Source organism: Pocillopora verrucosa, chromosome 10, assembly GCF_036669915.1.
Source record: "Pocillopora verrucosa isolate sample1 chromosome 10, ASM3666991v2, whole genome shotgun sequence".
NCBI classification, from domain to species: Eukaryota; Metazoa; Cnidaria; class Anthozoa; order Scleractinia; family Pocilloporidae; genus Pocillopora; species Pocillopora verrucosa.
The window spans coordinates 18,079,598-18,102,097 of record NC_089321.1 but is presented as its reverse complement, the minus strand read 5'-3'; the positions used below and the strand labels follow the sequence as shown (position 1 = coordinate 18,102,097).

The 22,500-nt window shown below is 38.1% G+C and overlaps 4 protein-coding genes and 2 pseudogenes across 4 annotated transcripts; 2 read left to right on the top strand and 4 right to left on the bottom strand.

Annotated features, from left to right (window-relative positions):
* Positions 1-1,433: 1,433 nt before the first annotated feature.
* On the top strand, positions 1,434-2,275 carry LOC131782358 (uncharacterized; the record flags this gene model as incomplete). The annotated part of the gene is made up of 2 exons (XM_059099089.2): positions 1,434-1,547; positions 1,901-2,275. Coding segments are annotated over exons 1-2 (489 nt in total), but the record flags the coding sequence as incomplete, so codon positions are not given.
* On the bottom strand, positions 1,821-4,451 carry LOC136283977 (uncharacterized; annotated as a pseudogene).
* Positions 4,452-8,600: 4,149 nt separating this feature from the next.
* On the bottom strand, positions 8,601-11,454 carry LOC131784251 (uncharacterized; annotated as a pseudogene).
* Positions 11,455-11,674: 220 nt separating this feature from the next.
* LOC131784253 (uncharacterized) lies at positions 11,675-12,915 on the top strand. The gene is made up of 3 exons (XM_059101052.2): positions 11,675-11,772; positions 12,030-12,249; positions 12,794-12,915. Exons 2-3 carry the CDS (start codon positions 12,030-12,032, stop codon positions 12,913-12,915), a joined length of 342 nt encoding a protein of 113 aa, XP_058957035.2. The 5' UTR covers positions 11,675-11,772.
* Positions 12,916-16,971: 4,056 nt separating this feature from the next.
* LOC131782356 (ATP-dependent DNA helicase pif1-like) lies at positions 16,972-17,586 on the bottom strand. Its single transcript, XM_059099088.2, has one exon. The coding sequence runs from the start codon at positions 17,584-17,586 to the stop codon at positions 16,972-16,974; it is 615 nt and encodes a 204-aa protein (XP_058955071.2).
* Positions 17,587-20,951: 3,365 nt separating this feature from the next.
* Positions 20,952-22,094, bottom strand: LOC131782355 (uncharacterized). The gene is made up of 2 exons (XM_059099087.2): positions 22,067-22,094; positions 20,952-21,994 (listed from the first exon to the last, which is right to left on the bottom strand). The coding sequence occupies exons 1-2, from the start codon at positions 22,092-22,094 to the stop codon at positions 20,952-20,954; spliced, it is 1,071 nt and encodes a 356-aa protein (XP_058955070.2).
* Positions 22,095-22,500: the final 406 nt, after the last annotated feature.

Below are 22,500 nucleotides of genomic sequence, written 5' to 3'. Positions count from 1 at the left end.
GATCGACGGAACGAAGTGAGGCCTCCCAAGGGAGCTTGTGGTCATGCTATTGACTTCGGATCTTGATGGGGTCGAAGAGGTGTGATTTTGAATATTTAATAAGTTCCCATGATTTACTGAATCATGCCCTTAGCCCTTAGACAGCCAATATCGAACTGATTTTGTCTTGAGATAATAGTAGGAATACGGTTAACTCTGTGATCCGCCTCTATTTTGCGTCAGAACCTGCTGCATGTTCCTCTGGTTGGTTTTAAGATTCCAGCAAGTTTGCAAGCGATGATTGTCGAGAGTAGACGTGGAATGGTCGACGCGTGCTTGCAAACCGCGCGCAAAAAAATCCCTATCTCCTCACGCTTGCGAACCCGCACGCGCGCATTAAACTCGGTACCAGGCGTTTGGGGTTTTTTGTGACTTCATCAGAATGGAATGTGAAAATCCGCCTTTTTGATTGGTCCATTTGTATCACATGACCTCAATACTCAATTCTGATTGGTTCGCGCTATACTGTCGCTATATTACTACTTGAGTCACAAATTAGAGCTGAACTTTCTTTTTTTTGTTATTTTGCATAGGTGAATCTAGGGTAGGGATCTGGGTCAGGATTGAGAATGATTATGTTTAAGAACAGGGCCCCCCCTTTTTTAGGGTCTGGATGAGTGGGACCTCTAATTAATTGAAGGTCTGGATCCACTAGTGTTTTGGTTCATGAAATTCACCCCTTGAGGGTATCAAGGTAGATTTGATTACTTATTTATGATTTTTCAACCATAAGGTAGAAACCATAGCTATGGCAACACAGCATTCCCAAAAAATAGTTTGCAAAAATTGACCTTTATTATCTAACATTTCCAGTTTCCTTCAGTGGAAATTTTAAAACACTGTTACCTTGCAGAAATTGCAAGGCAAATGTTTACATGGTCAGCAAATCAGAATACAGGATTTACTTTAATTCTCCCACTGGCAGCTTCAGCTACATAATAAGCATCCTTTACATGCATGACATATACATAGTCAGACTCTAGTATTAAAAAAGGTATATTACTGGGGGTGGTGTGTGCTGAAACCATGATTGTGGTGACTTTTTATGTAACTTGTTTGAATTGTACCCAAAATGCCACCATTCAAAAATTGATTCAGCAAGTACTAGATAACTTTAGTCTTTATTCAGGCATCCCACCAAAACAAGACAAATTGCTTTCAAACAAGATTAAGGCTAGCTTTTAATACATAAAAACTTCTTGCCTAATAATAGGTGCGAAATGCTGTTTCTTTTTTTCTACATGGTTGCATTTTTCAACAACCGTTTCATCATAGTTAGTAGAGGGGGGACTGGTTAGGAAACTCAGTAAACTTCAAAGGCTAAAACAATAGCGGCCTCTCAGATGTTGAACCGACCTGTCACATGACACTGACCCTGCACACGGCAAAACAAGATGGCGGGCCGAAGGAGCGATCTTTATGTCTTTGGAGAAGACTTTGATGCTATCATGGATATCCTGGAAGAAGAAGAAGACTTAGATGGACAGTTTGAAAGCTTAGTTAGCGATGTGAGTATGGAATTACAAAAATATCTGCTCTTTCAGCTGCATCATAGTAAAATCTTATCCTATAAGTTGCTCGTGAGGACGCTTGTGAGTTTGTGTCTTGTTTATCCGTATTAATAATTCTATAGACATGGATTCTTTCGAAATAAATGTTCTAGCAATGGAAGAGACTAAAAGAACTCATGCTAGCCTATGTCTATGAACAGCTGTTGCGAAGCTTAGTTATTACAGCGTTGTTTGTAATGAATGTCTTAATATCCAAATGAACTCGTGATATTTCACATCAGGCAATGCTGTTTTATCTAAACACTTTACAGTAGCCTATCCTTATTTATTGTTTTCCCCTGCCATTGTAGGTTCAATCGACGGAAATTATATGCAGTGACTGTGGTAAAAAATACAAGTCCAGTGGAGGATACCGAAGACACAGAAATGCCAAACACAGTGATCAGCCCCAACCAGTGTCTCTGACACTGAGCATTCTTGCTGAAATTGTGAATGATGCCTTGCAAAAGGTTAAAGAAAACAAAGTATTCAGTGTTGACTTGCGGAAGGAATTTAAGCACTATGAATATAAACAGCCCAATGAAACTGAGGGATTTTGTGTGTTTAAAACACTGTATGATGGATACTTGAAAAATGGAGACACTGAAAAGTTTTATGGAAAATATCATTCTCAGGTTCCATTGAAATCTACAACCTTTTTCAGAGGGTTATCCAGAAATGCAGCTACATTGTATAATCATCGGTTTGGTGATGCCCCATCAGAAGTGGCCCCAATGACCCAAAGATTGCAGGTTGTCTCAAGAATGCCAACTGCTTCCCAGAAAAGAGGCATTCACTGAGCTGCAGTGACTCCTGTTGTTGCAAAATGAGCCAAGCAGAATTTAAGCTCTGTGCACACCCCACGCACCAGGAATGCTAAGGCATATGTGGCAAGCTCATTGACTTTTTCTAGTGACCCATAATTTAAGTCTGGGTCACCCAGGTCAGTAAAACCAATAAGTTCTCCAGTCACTTTGTCTAAGACCAGGTTTGCCATTATCTTCATTTCATCAAACAACAGGACTACGTATCGCTGCACATCAAAGTACGACTGTGTTTCTGACTTTACCTCCTCGATGACCTCTTCTTGGAACCCTCTCTGTGGTCGGATAGCATTTCTGTAGTCGCAGAGTCGCCGTTGACTTGGCAGCACAAGAACTTTACTGTTTCGCAATTCTTCATAACAGGACGGAGACTTAGCAGCCAGTGACAAACAAAAACGTATTATCATCGGGTGATATCTGACACCAGTTGCACTGCTTTTCAATAATTTTTTCTGTTGCTGCCAGAAAAGATTCATGAATGGTGTCATACCAGACGCACAGTCGCCAATTATGGAAGTGAGATCATTGCTTAGCTCATGATCAACCAGGACTGGAGAATTTTTTATTTCCTGCTTCATTTCCTCCAACTGGTGCTCAAGCTCAGAACATTTCAGCCTTTGCATCTGCAATGTAAGCTTGAGTCTATCAGGTGCTGTGTTTGCCACAGGTGCTTTGAGGTGTGCTGGTTCGGACAGCCTCCTTTGCTTTGCTTTTACTTTGAGATCACTGGCATGTGAATAGTCCATGCAAGCATCGCAGTGCTGAGATGCTGGGTTGCAGAGTAGACTACAATCAGCTGTTCGCCAGAACTGTTTCTTAGGGAAAGAGTCAAAACCACCCTCATCGTCACAATACAAGGGGTCAACAGTTCTTGGGATTACATGTGGAATTATTTGACCGCTAAATTCAATGGGTTGCACTCCAAGGCAAATAAGCTGACATTCAATTTCTCGTAATAAATCAGACACTGTCACATTGTTCATAGACCTCAGTTTCTGTGTGTACAATTGATGGTCTTCAGGTAAGAACCATCCATAAACTAAAATGGTAAATCCCAGACTGTCATCAATAATGACTTCAAATTCGGGCAGCTGAAAACAATCCTTTTTTCTCAAAATGATTCTGTCACTACCTTCTTCCACTGTCCACTCACTAACGGTCTTCAGTGACTTTACTCTTTTATATAGATCTGGCAGTCCCTTATAATATTTTCTGCTCTCCACCAAAGAAGGTACCTCTTTAACAATTTCCCTTGATGGTCGCGGGGGAGGTTTTGGTGTCTCGTGGCTTTTCTTGGGCATGTTTTCAGTTGGAATGGCTCCACATTTTACCTTCTTTTTGGTCATTTTTGCAGATTCAACTGAAAGAAGTCAGCGAAAAGTATAATCAAAATTACACTTGAAATCAGTTACAAGGAATGCAGTAAAACACAGTTAGATTGAAAAGATAATTTTTTTTCTTATTAAACTTTAAAGGGCAAAAGGCACACAACTTACAGTAAAAAGTAATAAAAGAGAATAATTGGTAAATGAGAAATTTTAAGTCACAAAGTAGTGAAAGCTTTCTGGCTGGACTCCACCCATGGTCAAATAAAGACAGTGCACAGTTGATGAAAGTTAAATTTATATATATAAACATATGAATATAATTGAAACGTATTTTTTAAATTTTAGTCACAAAATACTTTTCAGATAGAAACTACAGGACAAAACCTCCAAATACAACAGCTCGCTGCCAAGGAAATCACTACACTTAAGACAATAATTGACACATTAAGCTGCTTTTTATACGTAAACTGCTACTTACATATTTCTATCTCATCAGGTTTGAAGTGCTTCTCGCAAGTATAGACTGTGTCATTTTCTATCAGCTTCTGAAACTCAAAGTTCTTCTCGCGAGTTTTCGTAATCTCGCCAAGCCAACCTTCCCTCCACTTCTTGTGAACCTCATCTTTTGCCGCTGGCAGCTTAAATATACCAAGACCTTTCGTTCTCCAGCACGATCCGCAGCCCCACACCGTACAATTTTCACCCGGCATCACGTATAACTAATCATGAAAACCTTTTCCTTGAATCTGTAAACTTAGCGCGTCAAAAAACACGGTTTTAAATAGAATAAATAGACTTCCAATCTCACGCATCGATCGCTCTCCTACACAGACGCCATCTTGAAATGTTGTGCAGGGTCAACGTCACGTGATAGTGAAATTCTTAGACAAAGACATCTCTCTTTGATGTTCGCCAGGTTTCCTGACCAGTCCCCCCTCTACTAACTATGGTTTCATAAAGCAAAATATCTAGTATAGCAAAATATCAAAAACTGTAACTTAGTAATGATTATGTTAATGTTAGTATTAAAATCTCCTAATTAAACTTTACCCTTGGTTATAACCTTGGTGCTTACGGATGATTGCAATGTTCTTTGAGGTCATAAATGACTGATAGTCGTTATTTAAGAGAAGTTGGTTCACTGTTGAAAAATAGGACTTAGGGTCAGGAAGTGAAGAATTGCAAAAGCTGATCTTAATAAGTCCATGGTTTGGGAGGTATGGACTGCCACAACTGAACTGTAAAAGGTCTTGCAACCTTGGTAGCTGTACAAAAGGCTCTGTGGCAGCTTCTGCTGGTCCATCATGTTTGCCTGCTGAAACAAATGACAAGATTCAACTCCATCTATGTTACAAGATAGCAACCCTAGCAGTGGGGAGAAGAGAATGGGCTTTTTACCACTTGAGTTGAGATGGTATTGTTTTCTGTTCATATATATTTTTGTTCTTTTGGTATTAGGAAGCTTGACAAATTGTTTTTAAGGGGTGGGGCACCCCTCTATTCAATCATAACTGCTATGTATAGCATCCCATTCCTAACGTTTATGGATCCTCCCCTGAAAAATGTATTAACACTAATGATAAACAGAAATTCCCAAGAGAATGCTCTTAACAAACTGTAATAGATCAAGATCATGATCAAAATAAATAAAAAACACCTGGCTTTAAGCTGAGACCCATTAATTATTACAAGAATGAATTGTTAACTATGGGAACACCTAACATTTTGCAAAAAAATTAAATTGATTGTTGCAAAGGAGGCTTAGACGCTGATGATTTATGGTGATTTAATATGCAAAGGACAAGAAACCTAACTATTCAATTAAAAAGCAACGAATCATAACTCAGATGAATTAATGTGATCCAGAAAATCAATTTCAAACTAACTGTGTTGTTAGGTGGCATCACCAGTAGCTACACATCCGTAGTGTCTATCAAACAATCTCATGTGTGCAATTGTTTATTTCAAGTCAAGTTGTCATCATGCCCAAGGCCTGTTGCACATCATACAACCTCGCATTTAAACTAAAAATAGTTGCCAAAGCAGAAGCTGTTGAAAATAACTCTGAAATGGCCTCTGTGAGTTGATGGTCTGTCACTGCAGGAAAGATCAAGGGAACCTTTTTAATGGCAAGATTAAATTGTCAGCGAAATGGAAGACAATGGGATGCTTCATGCCAAAGTATCTGGAGCTTGATAAAAGAATGCTGGAATGGTTAACAGAGCAGAGAAGCCAAGGTAATTTTTTTGTCAAACATTGATTTTGTATTTTAAAACAACAGAAACATGATCACGAAGTGAATCAATCAACTGATTGCAAAGTGAATGTGAGTTGAATGTATGACTCTCCAAACAATTGTAGTATCATGTGACAACATTGTGTAAGGAAGCTTCTCATTAGCCAATTTTCACAAGTATCCAAACAAAATTAAGATGTGTTCAATTTTTATCCTTTTGATTATTTGGTAACCTTCTCACTTCATTTTGCATTGGAATAGCTGTTAATGGATTGATGCTATGGCTAAAGGCAAAAGAATTCAGCGGGGATCCTGAGTTTAAAGTGCCCTTCCGCTGGTACCAGAAGTGAAAGTGCTGCGATTCCGTCAGCCTTTAGACCAAACCAACACTCGTTCAGCATCTCCTAGAAGATTTGGAGCAGCAAACAGTCAAGTTCCATTGATTTGTAATCACATCCCATCAGCGTCACAGTTATTCCCTATCAAGAATCCTCTATTCTCATAACCTTAATGTTTGACTCGGGGGTGATATTGAAAGGAGAAATAAGATGCTAGTCCCTCTCAGGGATTAAAGGGTTAAAGGAAGCAGGTTATTGCGAAAGTTATAACTCTTGATTAAGCCAATTATTTGAATTATTTGAATATGTGAGTAACATTTGATGTTTTCACATGTAACAGGATGATCAAGCTGAAGATGGCCTCAAAAAGAAGTGAACTCCACTGTAACAATTAGGTGACTACTTTGAAAACTTGAGCATTTGTTAAATACACCTTGACTTGCAACTTTGATGATCACAGTTTGCTGAGGTAATTGAAAGGTCAGTCCCCGAGCAGGAACCTTCCACGTAACCTGTACAGTCATAAGTTATGAGATAACTTTAGAAAAATGCATTTTTGTCTGTAGAACTATTGTAAGTACAGTACTACCTAGTGACAAAAGTTAACGATTTCCTGTTATCAGTATGAATGTTTGAGAGAAGTTATGGTGACAATTGACCCTTTTTGCAAGGATGCATAGGATTTGATGATTGTAATGCATATCTCTGAGCTTTCAAACGTTCTACTTTGTGTTAACTGTAACTGTTTACCATGTTTATTTCTTTGTACCTTCCCTTACCAAAGCAAAAGTATGGGAATGGTATGGGACTGCTTGGACCATATCTGACCCATAGATGGGAATGGTATGGGAAGGTAACCTGGGTATATGGAATTGGTATGGGGCCAAATTTTACCAAATTTTTAACTATGGGACATGCATGGGAAGAAAATAGAAGGCTTCTTATTTTATGGGAAACCTATGGGAATAAGGTTCCCATACACATCCCATACCAATAAGAATTCCCACAACTGTCCTTACCTATGGCATTGATATGGGACATTCGTTATGAAGAGTATACCATAGATTACCCATACCAGCTGACAGGTGTTCATCATGCCCCATAGATTTCCCATTGTGAAAACTGTATGGGATCTCTATGGGACATTCACTCTCCATATTTCAACCATTTCAGCTCTTGTTTCCCAAAGATCTCCCATGACAGTAGTTCTATGGGAAATCTATGGGACATATCTATGCTCATAATGGCAATGGGAAAACACATGTCCACACATTGAGTAATTGACAATTTTATTAATTGGACTGAGACAATAATGTCCTCTATTGTAAACAGAGAGCAAAAACCATTAATTATTCTGACAGGCTACATTTTTTTTAACTGAAATGACCATAAAAGTCTAAGAATATTTTACATGAGTCAAGAGATAACTTTGCAACACTCTGACATGCTTCCCTAATAAACATAGATGAAAATTTCATTCAAGTTTCTGTTCACCTATGCATTGTCATTGTGTTACATGTCATAATTCAAGTGTTAACTTGAGTTTTATGAAACTTACAACAATATCAACATGCATATACTGCATCATACTTTGTTGAATAATAGATCCTTCTCATTGTCACCATGAACTGAAGGCCTTTTTTCAAAAAAGTTTTTCATGTTTGAAAAATTAAGTTTGGTAGCAAAGATTCAAGGCTTTATATTAAATGAAATCTTTGCAGACTGTAAGTAGGAAAATAACAAGCTACATGTTCCTTATTACATGAAATCTTTGCAATGCCTAAACTTTGCGAATTTGGCAATTAATTTTAAAATATTGAAAAGTTTAAGTGGCATGAAAAACAAGTTTTGTGTACATAACATGATGTGAAAATTATGTGATGCATTAGGTAAAAATCAAGAAAGAATAAGTTAAATTACAGTTTGCAAGTCCAAAAGAAAATGAAAAGTGAAGTTAACTTTGAAGATGTGAGTGTCAACGGACCTGAAGGTTGATAACATAATAGTTTTTGAAACTTATTTGTACAACAATCCTTATATTTAGGTCAAAGAATTTTTACAGTAAATTGCCAAAAAGGTAAATCACCTCACTGATAAACACAGAATAAAAGTGACTCAAAATACAAAACCTTTTGCAAAATTGTGAAATGCATAAACCTCAAAATCACAAAATTAATGTGGTGCGAAAATTTAATGTAATAAGGCTTCAGTAAGCTTAAATGCAAGGCCTTATGCGTCCGATTGTGTGTTGAAGACTGATGACGAAGCTTGAATGCAAAAAAAATTCAGTGATTTGAATTTATACAATCATTGTTGATGTTCATCGCTTTGCATTGGCAGGCCAGTGACAATTTTTGGTCTAAAATTTGCAAAAGAAAATGCATGTACATGTATACAAGAAGAAATCCACCTGGACCACTCTTGCTTTTGTAAAGGGAACCATCATAGACATCTTCTATATTGTCTTCAGCCCTCTTAACTCGGTGAAATCGGTACTTTAGTCCATCAACAAATTCTGAATCTGAAGAAAAAGAGACCCTTGTATAAAACAGCTGAACGTTCTTGATGTAGAGGGCATACTAGCATTTTACATTTCCCTGTAATCTATGCTTAAATTGTATTCAGTAACAGCTCATATGCAAAAGAGGCATGCATTAATTTTTGCAGTTCCAGGTTCAAATCCCTGTATCAGAATGCACATGATTTGTGTGAAATCCCCACCTCCCCAGACCCAAAAAACTGTCCATTGATGTCGATTGACTTGCAAATGACGTAGGTGTCCAATTACAGGTATCCGATTTGAAGTATGCAGACATTGGATACCAGTACATGTACAGTACCAACCTGATCATGCACCAATTACATGACAAATAGGCCTCTCCAGAACCAGAATTTTGTTATAGATAATGAAAATAATAACGATATTATGTTATAAATTATGACGACTGTTGGACTGTGGTAGTAGCATTTGAAAATACTTGAAAAGTGGCTGGGTATTCTGAAGTTTAGCCAATAATAATAAACACAATTACATACTTAGTCTTGCACTTACCAGAGAAAAACTTAAGCAGCTGATTTCCAATAGGCACTTCAATGAAGAATCCACCGTTGTTTTGGATGCTTTTGCCACAAATGGTACAGTTTCCTTTGACATTTTTGCCATAATATGCCTTGCAGAAACCACAGAAGTAATGCTTGACAACATTTCCCTTCGCTCTGCTCAGAAATTGGAACAGGTTGTTTACTGTTGTCTTGCAGTTGTTAGGCCGGGGACAGTGAGCCTCTATTACTGCAAGCAAATCATTGAATGCTTCACGTGTAAGCTTGTGCTTAAACACGAAAGATAGCAACAACACAACACTTGAGTTACTTGTGATTGGAGCTCCCGAATATAGCATGTCATCTGATTCTGCTCCACAATGTTCTGGAATGCATTCAGTGTCTATTTCATCAGGGTTCTCACAGTCACTGAAAATGTCCGAGCAAGCATCCTCGTCTTTGACAAATTGTTCAAAAGTGTTAGTATCCGCGGAATCAAACAGTTCAAATTCGTCTCCGCTTATCCTCGAATTATTTTCTTCTTCCAATCCAAATGTGCTTGAATCTTCCATGTCTTGCACTTGAAAATAGCTGCAGTCTTCACCTAAAATCATGCTGTTTGTTTCTGCTTCGAATATTTCAGCAGGATCGCCAGTACAAAGAGGCTGTGCATGTCGCGTGTCGGGAATCATTTCTTCAACACCGCATTTGTTTAAATCATTTCGTGTACCAGTTGATGATTGTTTCGCTTTATAGAGGTTGCCTTTTTAACTCGTGAATTGCGCGCATGCGCAAGAGCGAGTTATAGATACGATGTGGGGAATCGCATTCGCTCGCTCGCTCGCTCGCTCGCTCGATTGGTCGATTCCTGTAAACTTTTTTTTAGATTTTAGGCTTTTGAGTGCATTTGATAGTTTTTGGCGAGCAATAAATAGACGAAATGGCGACCTTTGTTGCTAAGAACAGTGGTGGGGTGAAAAAGAAGCCAATGATAATCTTAAAAGAGTTTTTTTTTTCGTTTTAGTTTCAACAAGCGGCACCAGCGACTGGCAGGCATGCAAGGATTCTCACTAAAATAACAGAACAACCTTCGTTTTTCATAAAATTGTAATTTACAATCCTTGAACTTGAAAACAATCGGAAGATTCATTGAAAATATCACTTACTGCGAAGCGCTCGGAGTTTACAGATGTTCAAAAGCTTTTTCTGTTATGGCGTGAGGTTGAGGACAAAATTGATCATTACGTTTCGTCGCGTGTGTTTTTCCTGTGTGAAGCAACAAAAGATGCCGGCGACTGACGAAATTACAAGTTAACACGAAAATCAAATAACACCTAAACAAACAATTTTAGCTACCGATTTTCAGTGAATTTTTAAAGAACAATTTTCTTTTAAGTTTCAAGACAATTTGAAGATTCAACATACATACAACGTACTAAAATGCGAAAGTTACACGCCACAAAATTGATAAATAGGCCTGAAATGAAATTCTATCTTGTTATTGATTATACGTTGCCTAGCACGTGACTTAAATCTACCCAGGCGGAGATCCAAAATGAAGGTGGCAGGCTTGGCTTAGTTATATCACTCAAAACTCGTTCTCGTTTGTCGCATTTGATAAAGAGGGAATCGTTAATGTTTTCATTAAGACAGTATTGCCTTGATTTTCTAATATTTACAACGAAAGACAGTAAATTTCACTTTTCACCCACATTTACTTCCAACCTTTTCTTTTGAACCAGAAACAAAAATGATAGACGCTTAAAACACATGACATCATCCACCTTGTCAAATGTAATAGCATGATCATTTCAATTGTAATGCCTTCTTATCCCAAAGTTACTTTGTTTCTTTGCTACATTAGTGAACACTGAACTACTGCTCGTACTGTAGATATGACAATCAACCACAAAATTCCCTAAACCAGATAACATTAAACATAATCTAAAAAATCATGTGTCAATTCACGAGTTTGCTCACAGAGCACTTTGATTTTTATCGTCTTCTTGCCGCTGGAAATTTGTATGGATTAGAATGACGCATGTATTCTCGGTAGCGACCTCTTTGTTTTCGTGCAACCTTCTCGCCATCGTCGGCCATGTTTGTTGACTTAAAGTCTAGTTCCCGGTCCCTCACACGTTAACCCCACACGTGTTGTTATTCAAGTGCGCGTGCGTAGTGGACTTTCGGACTCAACACAAGAACACGTGGTGTTAAATTGACCAATAACGAGAGCCCTTCAGACCCACGCCGAAATGCGCGTCCTTTTCAAATTTTTCACACATTTCGGCAAGCCTTTCTTCAGAGAGTTTGTTACTTATACAGAGCGAGTTTTAAGGTTTGTTTGCCTATTTCCACTGCAAGAAAAGATGGAAAGAAATTCAAGGAAAAGAAGTGCTCCAGCGCGTCTAAGAGAAGGTAAGCAACTCGATTGAATCGTGTTTATGAAAGCACAAAGTGATCGACAAGCATGCATGTTGTCAGATCAGTGAAAAGAACTCTTTACTGATCAGTCTATCCAAGAGCAAGTTTCAATGATTGTAATCCGAAAAGTATGCCTGTTTACTACGTTAAGGCCGTAAGTACATGCACCTTAGTTGTTTATAATTTTTGCCAAATGTAGAGGTCACAAACAGACTAAAATATAACTTAGTATACGTTTTTTTTATTTACAGATGGTAGAGGTCATGGAGGGATCCAGTGTCTTCTGGTACCCTCACCAACGGGCCTACTGTTCTGCGTTCAAGTCCTGGTCCGGATATGTCAACGCTGTTGTTGACATATTCTTCACCAAAGAAACACTTGCAATTTCAAGTGCAAGGGGAAGTGACAGAATAGGCAAAAGCGGTGATGCAAACATTCCGTTGACCCCCCTCATCATTGATGCCCTTGTTGGTAAGTAGTGCAACACTGAATTATTTTATTCAGAAATAAGTACATAACTTGCAGTCATGGGGATCTCTAACTCACTAATTAGAACTTGAATTGACTGGGTTTTTAAGGCATTGTTTTCCTTAAAAAATAAGCAATTTAATACAAACTTGCATGCAATAATTATGATATAGAATTGAAGCAGAAAGAATTTTATTTGGACACAAAGTACTGGAATCCCAGTAGTTTCCATTGCAACCCATTACAATTAACCTGGATTGAAACTTCCACAAAAAATGTATAAAACTGATCTAAAGGTTTTAATCTTACTCCCTTAGCCACAGCAGAGATAATTAAGACACCAGTAAATGAAAAAAAAATAATGTCACTGAGCTTTCAATTAAGTTATGAATTTTATAAATCAAGCAAACAAAACAGAACCCATTACAATTGATTACCTCCAATCAAGCAATTTTTGTTTCTTGGTAAGGCAACATTCCACATATAAGTTGGGGTACTTTTTTACATGTAAATATGACTTAATATTAACTTAAACTTTTTTTTTCAGGTAAAGTCTGTTCAAAGTTTTCAAAGGACTCTCCTCAACCGAGCCAAATCATACAGAAGATAAACATGAAATGTGTGGAAGCTAGAAGGCCCCCAAGAGTACGAGAGCAACGAGCAGAATGAGCACTTTTTATAATTACTGTAAAACTGTTTAACTTCAAGAGTTTACCAATTTCATTATGTTGACCTAAAAGAAAATTTCTGTTTGATAATGTTGACCAAAATACAGAATAACAGTTTCATAGTCTTGGCCAAAAATAACAGCAACCGTATTATAGTGTCGATCAAAAAGAAGAGTAACAATTTGACAGAGTTGGCAAGTTAAGTCGTATTGCTTGATAAAAAAAAGTAGTGTTGTTAATGATAGTGTTGAGCGAGAGGAAAACTACCGGTTTCATAGTGTTGACCTAGAAGAAATATAAGATTTTTGGTTTTTTGTTATTTTTATTCCATTTTTTTTGCAAGAAATTTTAGATGCAATTAAAGATATGGTTTCAATGGACTAATATGATGTCACCATTACTTGCCTTTAACCTCACAGTCCCTTTAGTAATTAGTAATAGGTACTAGCAACTGACATGTGAGTGAAGCATATCAAGCATTAAGGTATGGTTGTCAATTTGCTTTTTATTACTTACAAACAGCTTATTTCTAGCAGATTTGAAAACTTCTGTATCCCCACTTTCAAAGGAAAGCATTTCCCATGAAAATTTAAACATTAAAGACATAAGCTACCAGCAACAGGTTTTTCCATGGCAAGTGTTTCATAACATCACATTCTCGTTGCAACTTTTTGTTACATGTGAAAGCATAAGAACATTTTAATTATTACAGTGTAATGAAATCCCCCATTTAACCCTTTAAGTCCCAGCAGTGACCTGGAAAGAATTTCCCCCAACAATATCAGTACAATTACAAGCAGACCAGTCATGAGAATAAAGAAAAATATCAGTAAGGGAACTGTTAGTTTATCTAATTCCAAATTCTCCAAACTAACATCACATAAATTGTAGGACTTACAGTAAGGAGAATTACCAATGAAATCTTGGTTGTTAAAGGGCTAACACATATGGTAATCATGTGTATGAGAAAGACAGTTAATAAATATAGCATTATACTCCAGTAAAGTGTTCTTATGTAGAGTGAAGTTTCAAACTCATTGAAATTAAGTTGACTTCATGATTCAGATTTTAGCCAAAATGTGTAATATCTCTTTACAAGGATGAAAATGGAGTGCCATTTATGAATTTTAAAGTAGTAAAGGCCAAAAAGGGTAAGCTGGAAAACTCAGAAAGCAATAAGCTCTTCCGAAAGAGACAGGCCTCCCTTCATTACAGAATCACGCCCATTGAAAAGCATCACCCGGGAAAAGTGGGGTACCCTTGATGCTTTGCGGGCATAATGACCTGGGAATGAGGTTGCAAAAGCTCACTGCCAGCTTCGTTCTCTTAAGATCTGAAATGACGAATTCCCCTATGGGAGTTGTAAAATTTCGCTTTGCATCTGTTTAGAGACGACGGAGATACAAATAGTATTGTTTTAAAGTAATGAAATGCTCTTTTCGTCGGTAAAGAGCAAGGGCTGCATTTGCGTATCAAAAGAACATGAAGTGTTTATCCGTAAGCTTATACTAACCACTCGATCGTGAGCAATTCTGTCGGAAATTGATGGTCAAACCTCGTAAATCTGCCGCATTTCAGTCTTAACACAAATTAAAAACCTGACTACTAATTATGTTTATTCTTTTTCGATGAATAGCACTACATTTCGGTTGTCTGAGCAAGAAATAATACTTGCGAACTCGGTGTACACAGGGAATTACATGATTACAGGCCTGCGTGAAGTTACATATGCTCTCTTTCTCTTTTCTAGCTCATTTCCATTTTCCCGTGCAACGTTTCCAATGGGGGCAATTACGTAATGCAGTCCTCCTCAACAGACCTCGCAAGTTGCCTGCATGGAACCAGTGACAACATGTGCACAGACATGCTATGTTAATATGGTAGTATCATCTTTGCGCTCTTCCTAACTTCCATCATTTGGTGCCATCTAAATATAGATTTGGATACCAGTCTACCTTTAAACGTCCAATGACTGCCATGCTATCATCAGACTGAGAGTCTTTTTGAAAGCATCCTTCACATCCATTACATTTTGACATATTTCATTTTAGCTTCATTAAAAAGAAAGGACTAGAAGATTCAGGAATGACGGGTTTCAGAACTAAAGGAAAACCTTGGGGCACAGATGATTTGAGTGGATGCATACCGCTAAATGAATGCTGCTGCTTAATCATCTCTAGGGACAGCCTTTGGCTAAACATGGATGTCGTAAAAGACTATAGTAATGACCCTTAGTGTCTAAAAGGACGATTTTAGCCACCCCCCATTGTCGTGGCCACGTGAGACACCTTACTGGTCAGGGGAAAAGCCTGATGCTGTGGCTGTAGATCCGTGCCATGATACAGTAATTGACTGGTTGATGAGTGGGAAGCAAGATCATTTAACTGCAATTGTGTTTGCGGCTGCCATGATGAGAATGAAGCATTCCAAGCCAAAATGGTGTTGAATCAAATGACTGCTGGATAGCTGTTTGTGAAATGGGTACAGTGGCACTTGAGGTCGCACCTCAAGTAGCAACTGAAGTCAAACTTGAAGTCACACTTGTTGTTGCCATGTCTAGAAACGAGGAAGACATAGGTAGGACAAAGTCAACATTTTCTCTTGTTTTTCTTTGCTTCTTTGGACCTTGCTTTTGACCAGATGCTCTTGTGTCAATGTTAATAGCCACCACTGATGAGAGTCCACCCTTGATCTTCTGCCCCTTGTACCATGTGACGAACTTGTCAAGGGTACCTTCAACATATTTGTTTTGGTTTGAAATTTGTGCATTTACAGGTGGCTTTAAGGTTTGTGTTCACTTGAACAAAGTGTGGAATACTCCCTCTTTCAGACATAATGGAGAATGTCCTTATTTTGGAGTCCCTCAAGGGTGCTGGGAAGATGGTGTTTGATTGGGGGAGTATTCTACCAGCTTTCTTCCAGATCCACTCAGGGATGTGAAGATCTAGACTTCCTGTTATGCAATTATGTGGAAGCAATAATTGTAAGGATGTATCTGCTCCAGACAATAGTTGCGTTTTTGTTGACAAGAGGTTGGCATGAGGGGAATTTCCAGCGTAGATATTGTCTATGGATAGGTCATATCTTCTGGACATAATCCTTTCTTTGGCATTTGTTCATAACTCATCCACAGGCACAGGCATTTGTTCAAACTCATCCACAAGTAATTGAAATCTTTTAAATTGCACTTGGAGTTTGTATCTCTAAGAGGCTCCAAATAGGGTTACTATAAGTCTCTTGGTCATCCTCAATCATTTCTTTCATGGCTTTGGCGAATGCTGTTTCACCCACTTCTTTGCCCTTTGTTTTATGTCGAAGTCTGGCACTCATGTTTTTGCTGTCATTTGTATAAAATTTGTCTGGTTGAGAACTAAGGCCTGCCTTTGTTTGCACATCCGCAGTCATGCAAATTCTTCATCATGGAGGCCCTTTCCATCATCCAGTCTTAGAATTTAGAATTACTGTGTGAGCCTGTCCCTTTCTGCCCAAGGCTGTTTCAATGAGAGAACAATTGTATCAAATTCATCTCGAGTATTCGCATCTAGGAGACCTGGTTGATAGGTTTGTCCTTCCTGCTTCCTAAATACTTCCAACAGGTATTGTCTGAAGTCTGTTACATGCAAATGGTTTAATTTTAACGTTACCTTCGAAGTGAGAGGCAGCAGAGATAAGTTGCCTTTGTAAAGCAGGTGGATCTTGCCTCGCTAAGGCTGTACTCGCCATCTGTTCCAAACCCTACTAGATCTTCCAGTGCCATTACAATGCTCTTCAATTTGTTGAAGCACTATAAGTAAGTTTGCTTAAATTCGTTCGGTGGATGAAAATAGGCCCTATGAAAACAGGACACTTTCTAGTCTTTACAGATTTTGAAAGGACGTCTCTATAAGAGGTCGGTGTTATGCTAAAATTTCCAAAATTAAATGTTAGATCAACTGACAAGTGGCTCAAGTCCAGAACTTGTGTGCAGAATTCCGATAGGCCAGGAAGTTGATTATCAGTTGCCAACAAAAGAGAAGGTTCAAGTCATCTTTTTTGCAATCTCCCGTGTGCAATTGGTTCAATAAATCTCTAAATGTAGCTTGTTCTGGGGTGAAGCCTTTACTCTCTGATTCAGTGTTAGTTTAAGAACAGTGTTAAACATGAAACAGGCTAAATGACCTTGTTCTTGTAGAGTGCTGGAGGGCTTAGAGTAATTGAGAGGCTTTTCTACTACTGGAGGTAATTGCATAGGATCACCAACTAATATAATTGACTTTCCACTAAAGAATTGATCGGTTAAATCAGTAGCTTGCCTGCACTTTTTGTCAACCCAGGCAATAATGTTTTGGCCTAACATTGAGTATTCATCAATTATAATGGAACTTGCTTCTTGTAGAGTATTATGTAGTCTGAGGCTTTGCCCAGTTAAGTCTTTGTTGCCATTTGCATTGACAGGAAGTGTTAATGCTGAATAGATAGTACAACCATGTATGCTAAATGCAGCTTTGGCAGTTGTGGCAGTCACTGCACATGATAGTTGAAGTAGGTTTTTAAGAACACTAATAAGGTAGCTTTTTCCTGTTCCACCACCACCAAAAATTATAAGCAGTGGTGGATCCTTTGGATAATGCTGCTCTGAATGCCCCTTAATAATATCATAAGCACACTCCTGCATATCACCAAAAGTAGACATATCTATATTTTGTTCTGTCCTAGTTGTTTAATTGAATGAATCTTTGTTAGTTTTAATCCATGAAGACATTTCTCTTATTTGATTTTTTTAATATTTAAGTGTGTCTGATTACCAGTTATGATGCGAGTTAACAATTTGCTGTGGTTGATCAGTTGTAGCAAATGATCCACGAAGGAGATCTGATAAGAGCATCCATTCTTAATGTGCAGGAAGTTCTTGTGTGGTTTCTTTAGCAATTGTGTCATCATCACTGTAATTTTGAACACTTTGTAACTTGTCATGCCAGTCAGGAACATTTTTTTTTAGCACAAGGAGTTTCCAGAAATTATTTTCATTTTGTGACATATATTTCATCATTACCTGGCTGATCACCCCAAGCGTTGTGTTGTGTTGTCTGCCAGGGTTTATATGTAAGCAGTTGATATTTACAGTTTTTTTTTCTTATTCCAAGAATAAATCGGGAAAACTCTAGGTTCAGTATTTTCTGGCTGAGGTGTTAGTTTGTTGTTAGCAGTTTTGTATTTGGGGGCAAAATTAAGAAAATTTAAAGTCATAATATCAGGAATACTTTCAACATACATGGCACGCTTAGCATAAACATCTAGAAGTGAATTGTCTGTTCCGACATTTCCCCTGGCAGAATTTGTTTTAATTTTGCAAGAACCATCCAAACTAATGGTAACTACATTAAATGATGAGCTGAGTAGTTTTTGTTTAGTTGCAAAGGAATCGTTTTAATATCTGCCATCAAGTGTTACATCAACTGGCTTGTTATTACAAACGTCCGTCCTTTTAGTTTAAATACTGAAACAAGGCTACTACTAAACAATGCCTATTGTTACAGTTTCAATAACAACAAGTGGTGCATAGTCTCTTGTGCAGAAAAGTCCTTTTGACCAAGTGACTTCATTATCACTTTCTTTATAAGTTTTGTGGGTCTGCTGGAATTATTACAATTACGAACAAAGGAATTGAAGGCAGTTTTTAAAACAGAGGAGCATGGCTCTCCTTTTGAAGTATATTTTTTGAGGTATTCAACACATGCACGATAATCAATGACTACTTGAATGTCACAGTTAGCTCTCCATCCTTGCAGTTGAAGGTGCTGGTGATTATGTAGCCTTAGATCATTCCTCTTGGTTATCACCTTCATTTTGTATCGGAAAATTGTAGTTTAGAGTTAATGGGTTCAAATTTTAGCTTTGCACTCATGGAAGGTTGAAATGGAAAATGAAATCCACATGTAAGGTCTGATTCATTTTCCTGTTTTCTAAAACAGTAAGTTAAACTACAGGATGTGTGTCATTGTACAGTGTTCAGTAAATCTATATAATCAGTATCAGAGTTTTGAATGTCCTTGTGATGCTGTTGACAAGAAAGAACTATTGGTTTTATCCAATTCCATTATCAGGTGGATCTGGGTTGTATGTGGATAGCAACCAATCCAAGTACTTGCAAATATCATATAAAGCCTTTCTACCATCCTATATTTGTTCATTGAGTTAAGCTAAATTTGCTGGCTCTGCACTGTCAGAGATTTCTCAGCTTAATAGCCTTTCAGTGCTCTTTCTCACAGTTTGCTTAATTCTGGATTATTTTTCAGCTTGGCAACACCAGGGCAATGAATACTTCCCCCAGCTTGGTTTCAACAAATCTATAACAGTGCCACTTGGCATCTAATCAGTTATATAACCAGTACTTAATAAAGTTCTTTACAGTTAGGGCACTCGAACCATGAACTCTTAGACCTTTTTCCTGCCTTTTTGGCATTATCCAATTATGAAGTAGCTTTGTAACGAGGCTTGTACATTTATTTCTTTTTGTTGCTATTCTGGTGGGAGATTGAGATCATGGCTGAAAAAAAGCAAAGTGTATATCTGGCATAAATCATTATCGCCATCCATGAAACTTGAACGACTTTCGCCCGAGTTTGAAAACAGAGGATTTCATTCAAGAAGATCACCGGCTTACGTGAAATCAAAGGATTTGGACTTGTTTTTCCCCTCTCCTGATAAGCTGTTGCTCACAGAAAGACGTTTATTGGAAGCCGAGCTGAAGAACATCAAAACAGAAACTGCTTGTCGGCCCAACCACCTTGAGCCAAAATGACTGAATATGACAGCATGTGAAAGCGGCGTTGAACGATAGGTGGATACAACTCCGCAGCAGCAGTCATCTCAGGCCGCAACCAATTTTGGGTTTGAAGCGATCGCGACCCCTTCAAATCAAAGCTCTGAAACTTTTCAAAGTCCATTGGACCGAAGAGCTTTAGAACTGTAAGAAAATCTTAAGCTACTGGAATTGCAAGTTGAAAGTGCCAAAAATCACATTCAAGGTAAACAGAAAGCCTTGGAAGACTTCCCACAAGTTTCGCGTGGAAAAGTATGCGCTGTCTGCCATTGGTCAGGTCACAACAGAGCGAAATGCACGCAAATGCCTTGTAATGATGTCAACGTTTGCAAGATAAAAGAAAAGCACCCATCTATTGGCCGAAATTCGCACTTTACGGCATGAACTGAAAGAACTTGAACAGAAGTATGCGAAAGTTAAAAGCGACCACGAAGTATTTATCTCTTCCCGCCAGCGAGCTAAGTCAAGTTTTTTTGCCATCATGCGACCCCGTTTAAGGAAGCAAAATGCCGCAACGTACTTGGATCGTTCTGCCTTGGATAGAGACTTGATGATTCTCCAGCGAGCGCTGAGAAATAAAGTTCCATTAGAGGAAACATACTATTAGAGACTGCCAAGTATTATCAAAGAGTACAAACACGGAATTGTTGACCCTCTGAGGGTACAATGAACTGAAACGCATGAAACTGTAACAGGTGTATTTTATTCATTCTATACTAGTGGTTACAGTACACTGCATTTGATTTGTTCTTTATGTAGCGTTTTTATTGTTCGGGTTGTTGTGTTTTTAAATTTCATACCGGCTTGAAATCCACTTATTGACATGTGCCTAGTCTCAGTTTGTGTACTACGATTTCATAGTTTGCGTTGTGAAAAATATAGTTTTCTTCTTATTGTAAAAGTAAGAATTAGTTTGAATGATATCACTTTTCATTCAATAGAGATCGTATTTTATAGAGCGTACTTGTCAATTTATGCTTTTAGTTCAGAAGCAAGCCCAAGTTTGTTTATTCTCACGGGTAAGATAAAAATAGAGTGCAAGGTAACAGCTGCCAATCACATGTAGTCTACACATCTTCTATTCAATAAAGTCTTCTTTGGGAGATAAAAAGTCAGTCAATTTTGCTAATTAAGCTTGAAAATTTTTTACAGTTTAGTAGCAGGCGATTTTTTTTGTTGTTGTGAAGGAAAACTGGCTGATAAAAATAGCAGTGGCATGATAACTTAGTCGTCAATCAGACGTAGCCGCATTTTCGAAAGTATGCAATAGAATTTGCTGGGCTTATCTTTGACTCAGCTTCACCTATCACTATTTCAGTTTCATCAGCTGTTAAAGATGAATTTTGTTTCAGATAGCACTTTATTGGGTGAAAGCAAAACTCGCAAATGTTTGGATGGGGAGAGTAAGCGGGCTGGAAAAGCAGGCGAACACCATGTTTATTAAGAATGTCACGTAATACTGCCTCTGTAAAATGCCCGTGATGGAACCCGCCGTTGCCCATTATAACTACGTCACCATTCTCCAGAATTGTTGAACCATCTATCCTATTTATTGACAGAGCTTCATTGAAGAAATTCAGCAGCTCCATGCCATTAGATGGGCCTCTCAAAACATCAAAGTAATAATCCACTCCTTTTGCAGAGTGAAGGAAGTTGAGTGTATAATTAGCGTTCGATGCGTATCGCTGAATTTCAATCGCTGGTTTGCCAATGTAGGAATTGCCATACACGCGATTTCCCGAATTTACAATTACACTACATTCGTCAAAAAAATGAAGTTTTGTATAGTCGTGATGTGCAATTTGATCAAGATAAAAATCGGTGTATTCAGTATTTTCTTCTGACAATGATTCTTTAGGCACTTGGGAAACCTTTTTCTTTGTCATTCTGCAGTCTTCCCGAATGCACTTTTTTATTGCAGAGGTGGATGGTAATTGACCAGGAGGAGAAACTCCATCTAGTAACAAATGCTGTTGAAGTTCACTTGTATACATACTAGGTTTGCATAATTTCTCAGACTCCAAATATTCAACAACATCAGCTGACATTTTATTCCGCACCGGTGTTGTCCGTGGCGCAGCCAGCGACGAGTTGTTGTTTTCGTAAAACTGTACGACTTTGTTGACGTATCCAACGCTAACTCGCATGTTTTGCGAAATTTGCCTTTGCGAGAAACCTTGATGATGTAGATCAAGCACTCTTTCACGGTAAACTTGTGGCAGTACTTTGCCATTGTCGTAGATCCCTTGATGTCGATTGACGGCTAGTTTGCACTCACCTTTGCAGAACAACAACAAAAAACCTGCTCAGTACCAGTAAATAACTTCAAGGATTATTTGATGCTACTTACCAGCAAAATAAGCAGGCACGTAGGCCATATTACGTTCGAAAATTTCACCGGCACACTGACATGAAAAACTAACATCGTATTTTCCCGCCACCGCTGTGATTGGATAGCGCCAAAAAACACGAATCCTTTTGTTTGAATGGAGAACTCTCATTGGATAATCCGTCAAAAAATGCATAAAAAAACGCTCAAGTGTTCACGGTTCGAGTACCCTTACTGTAAGTGTTGGGTAAAGAACTAATCAGTGATATGAGGATTGTTTATAATATTCTGACGTCTGTTTTCTGGAGTATTGCTGCCATCACTTTTCAAGAGGGCATGTAGTTCAGGCCAGTGCATGTCAGCTGATGAAAAGGTAAAAAAGAATTTTGAAGGTTCTACACTGCTTATAGTTGCCTTTGAATTTTCTTTAGCTTTGAACCAGTAAGCATTTGGTC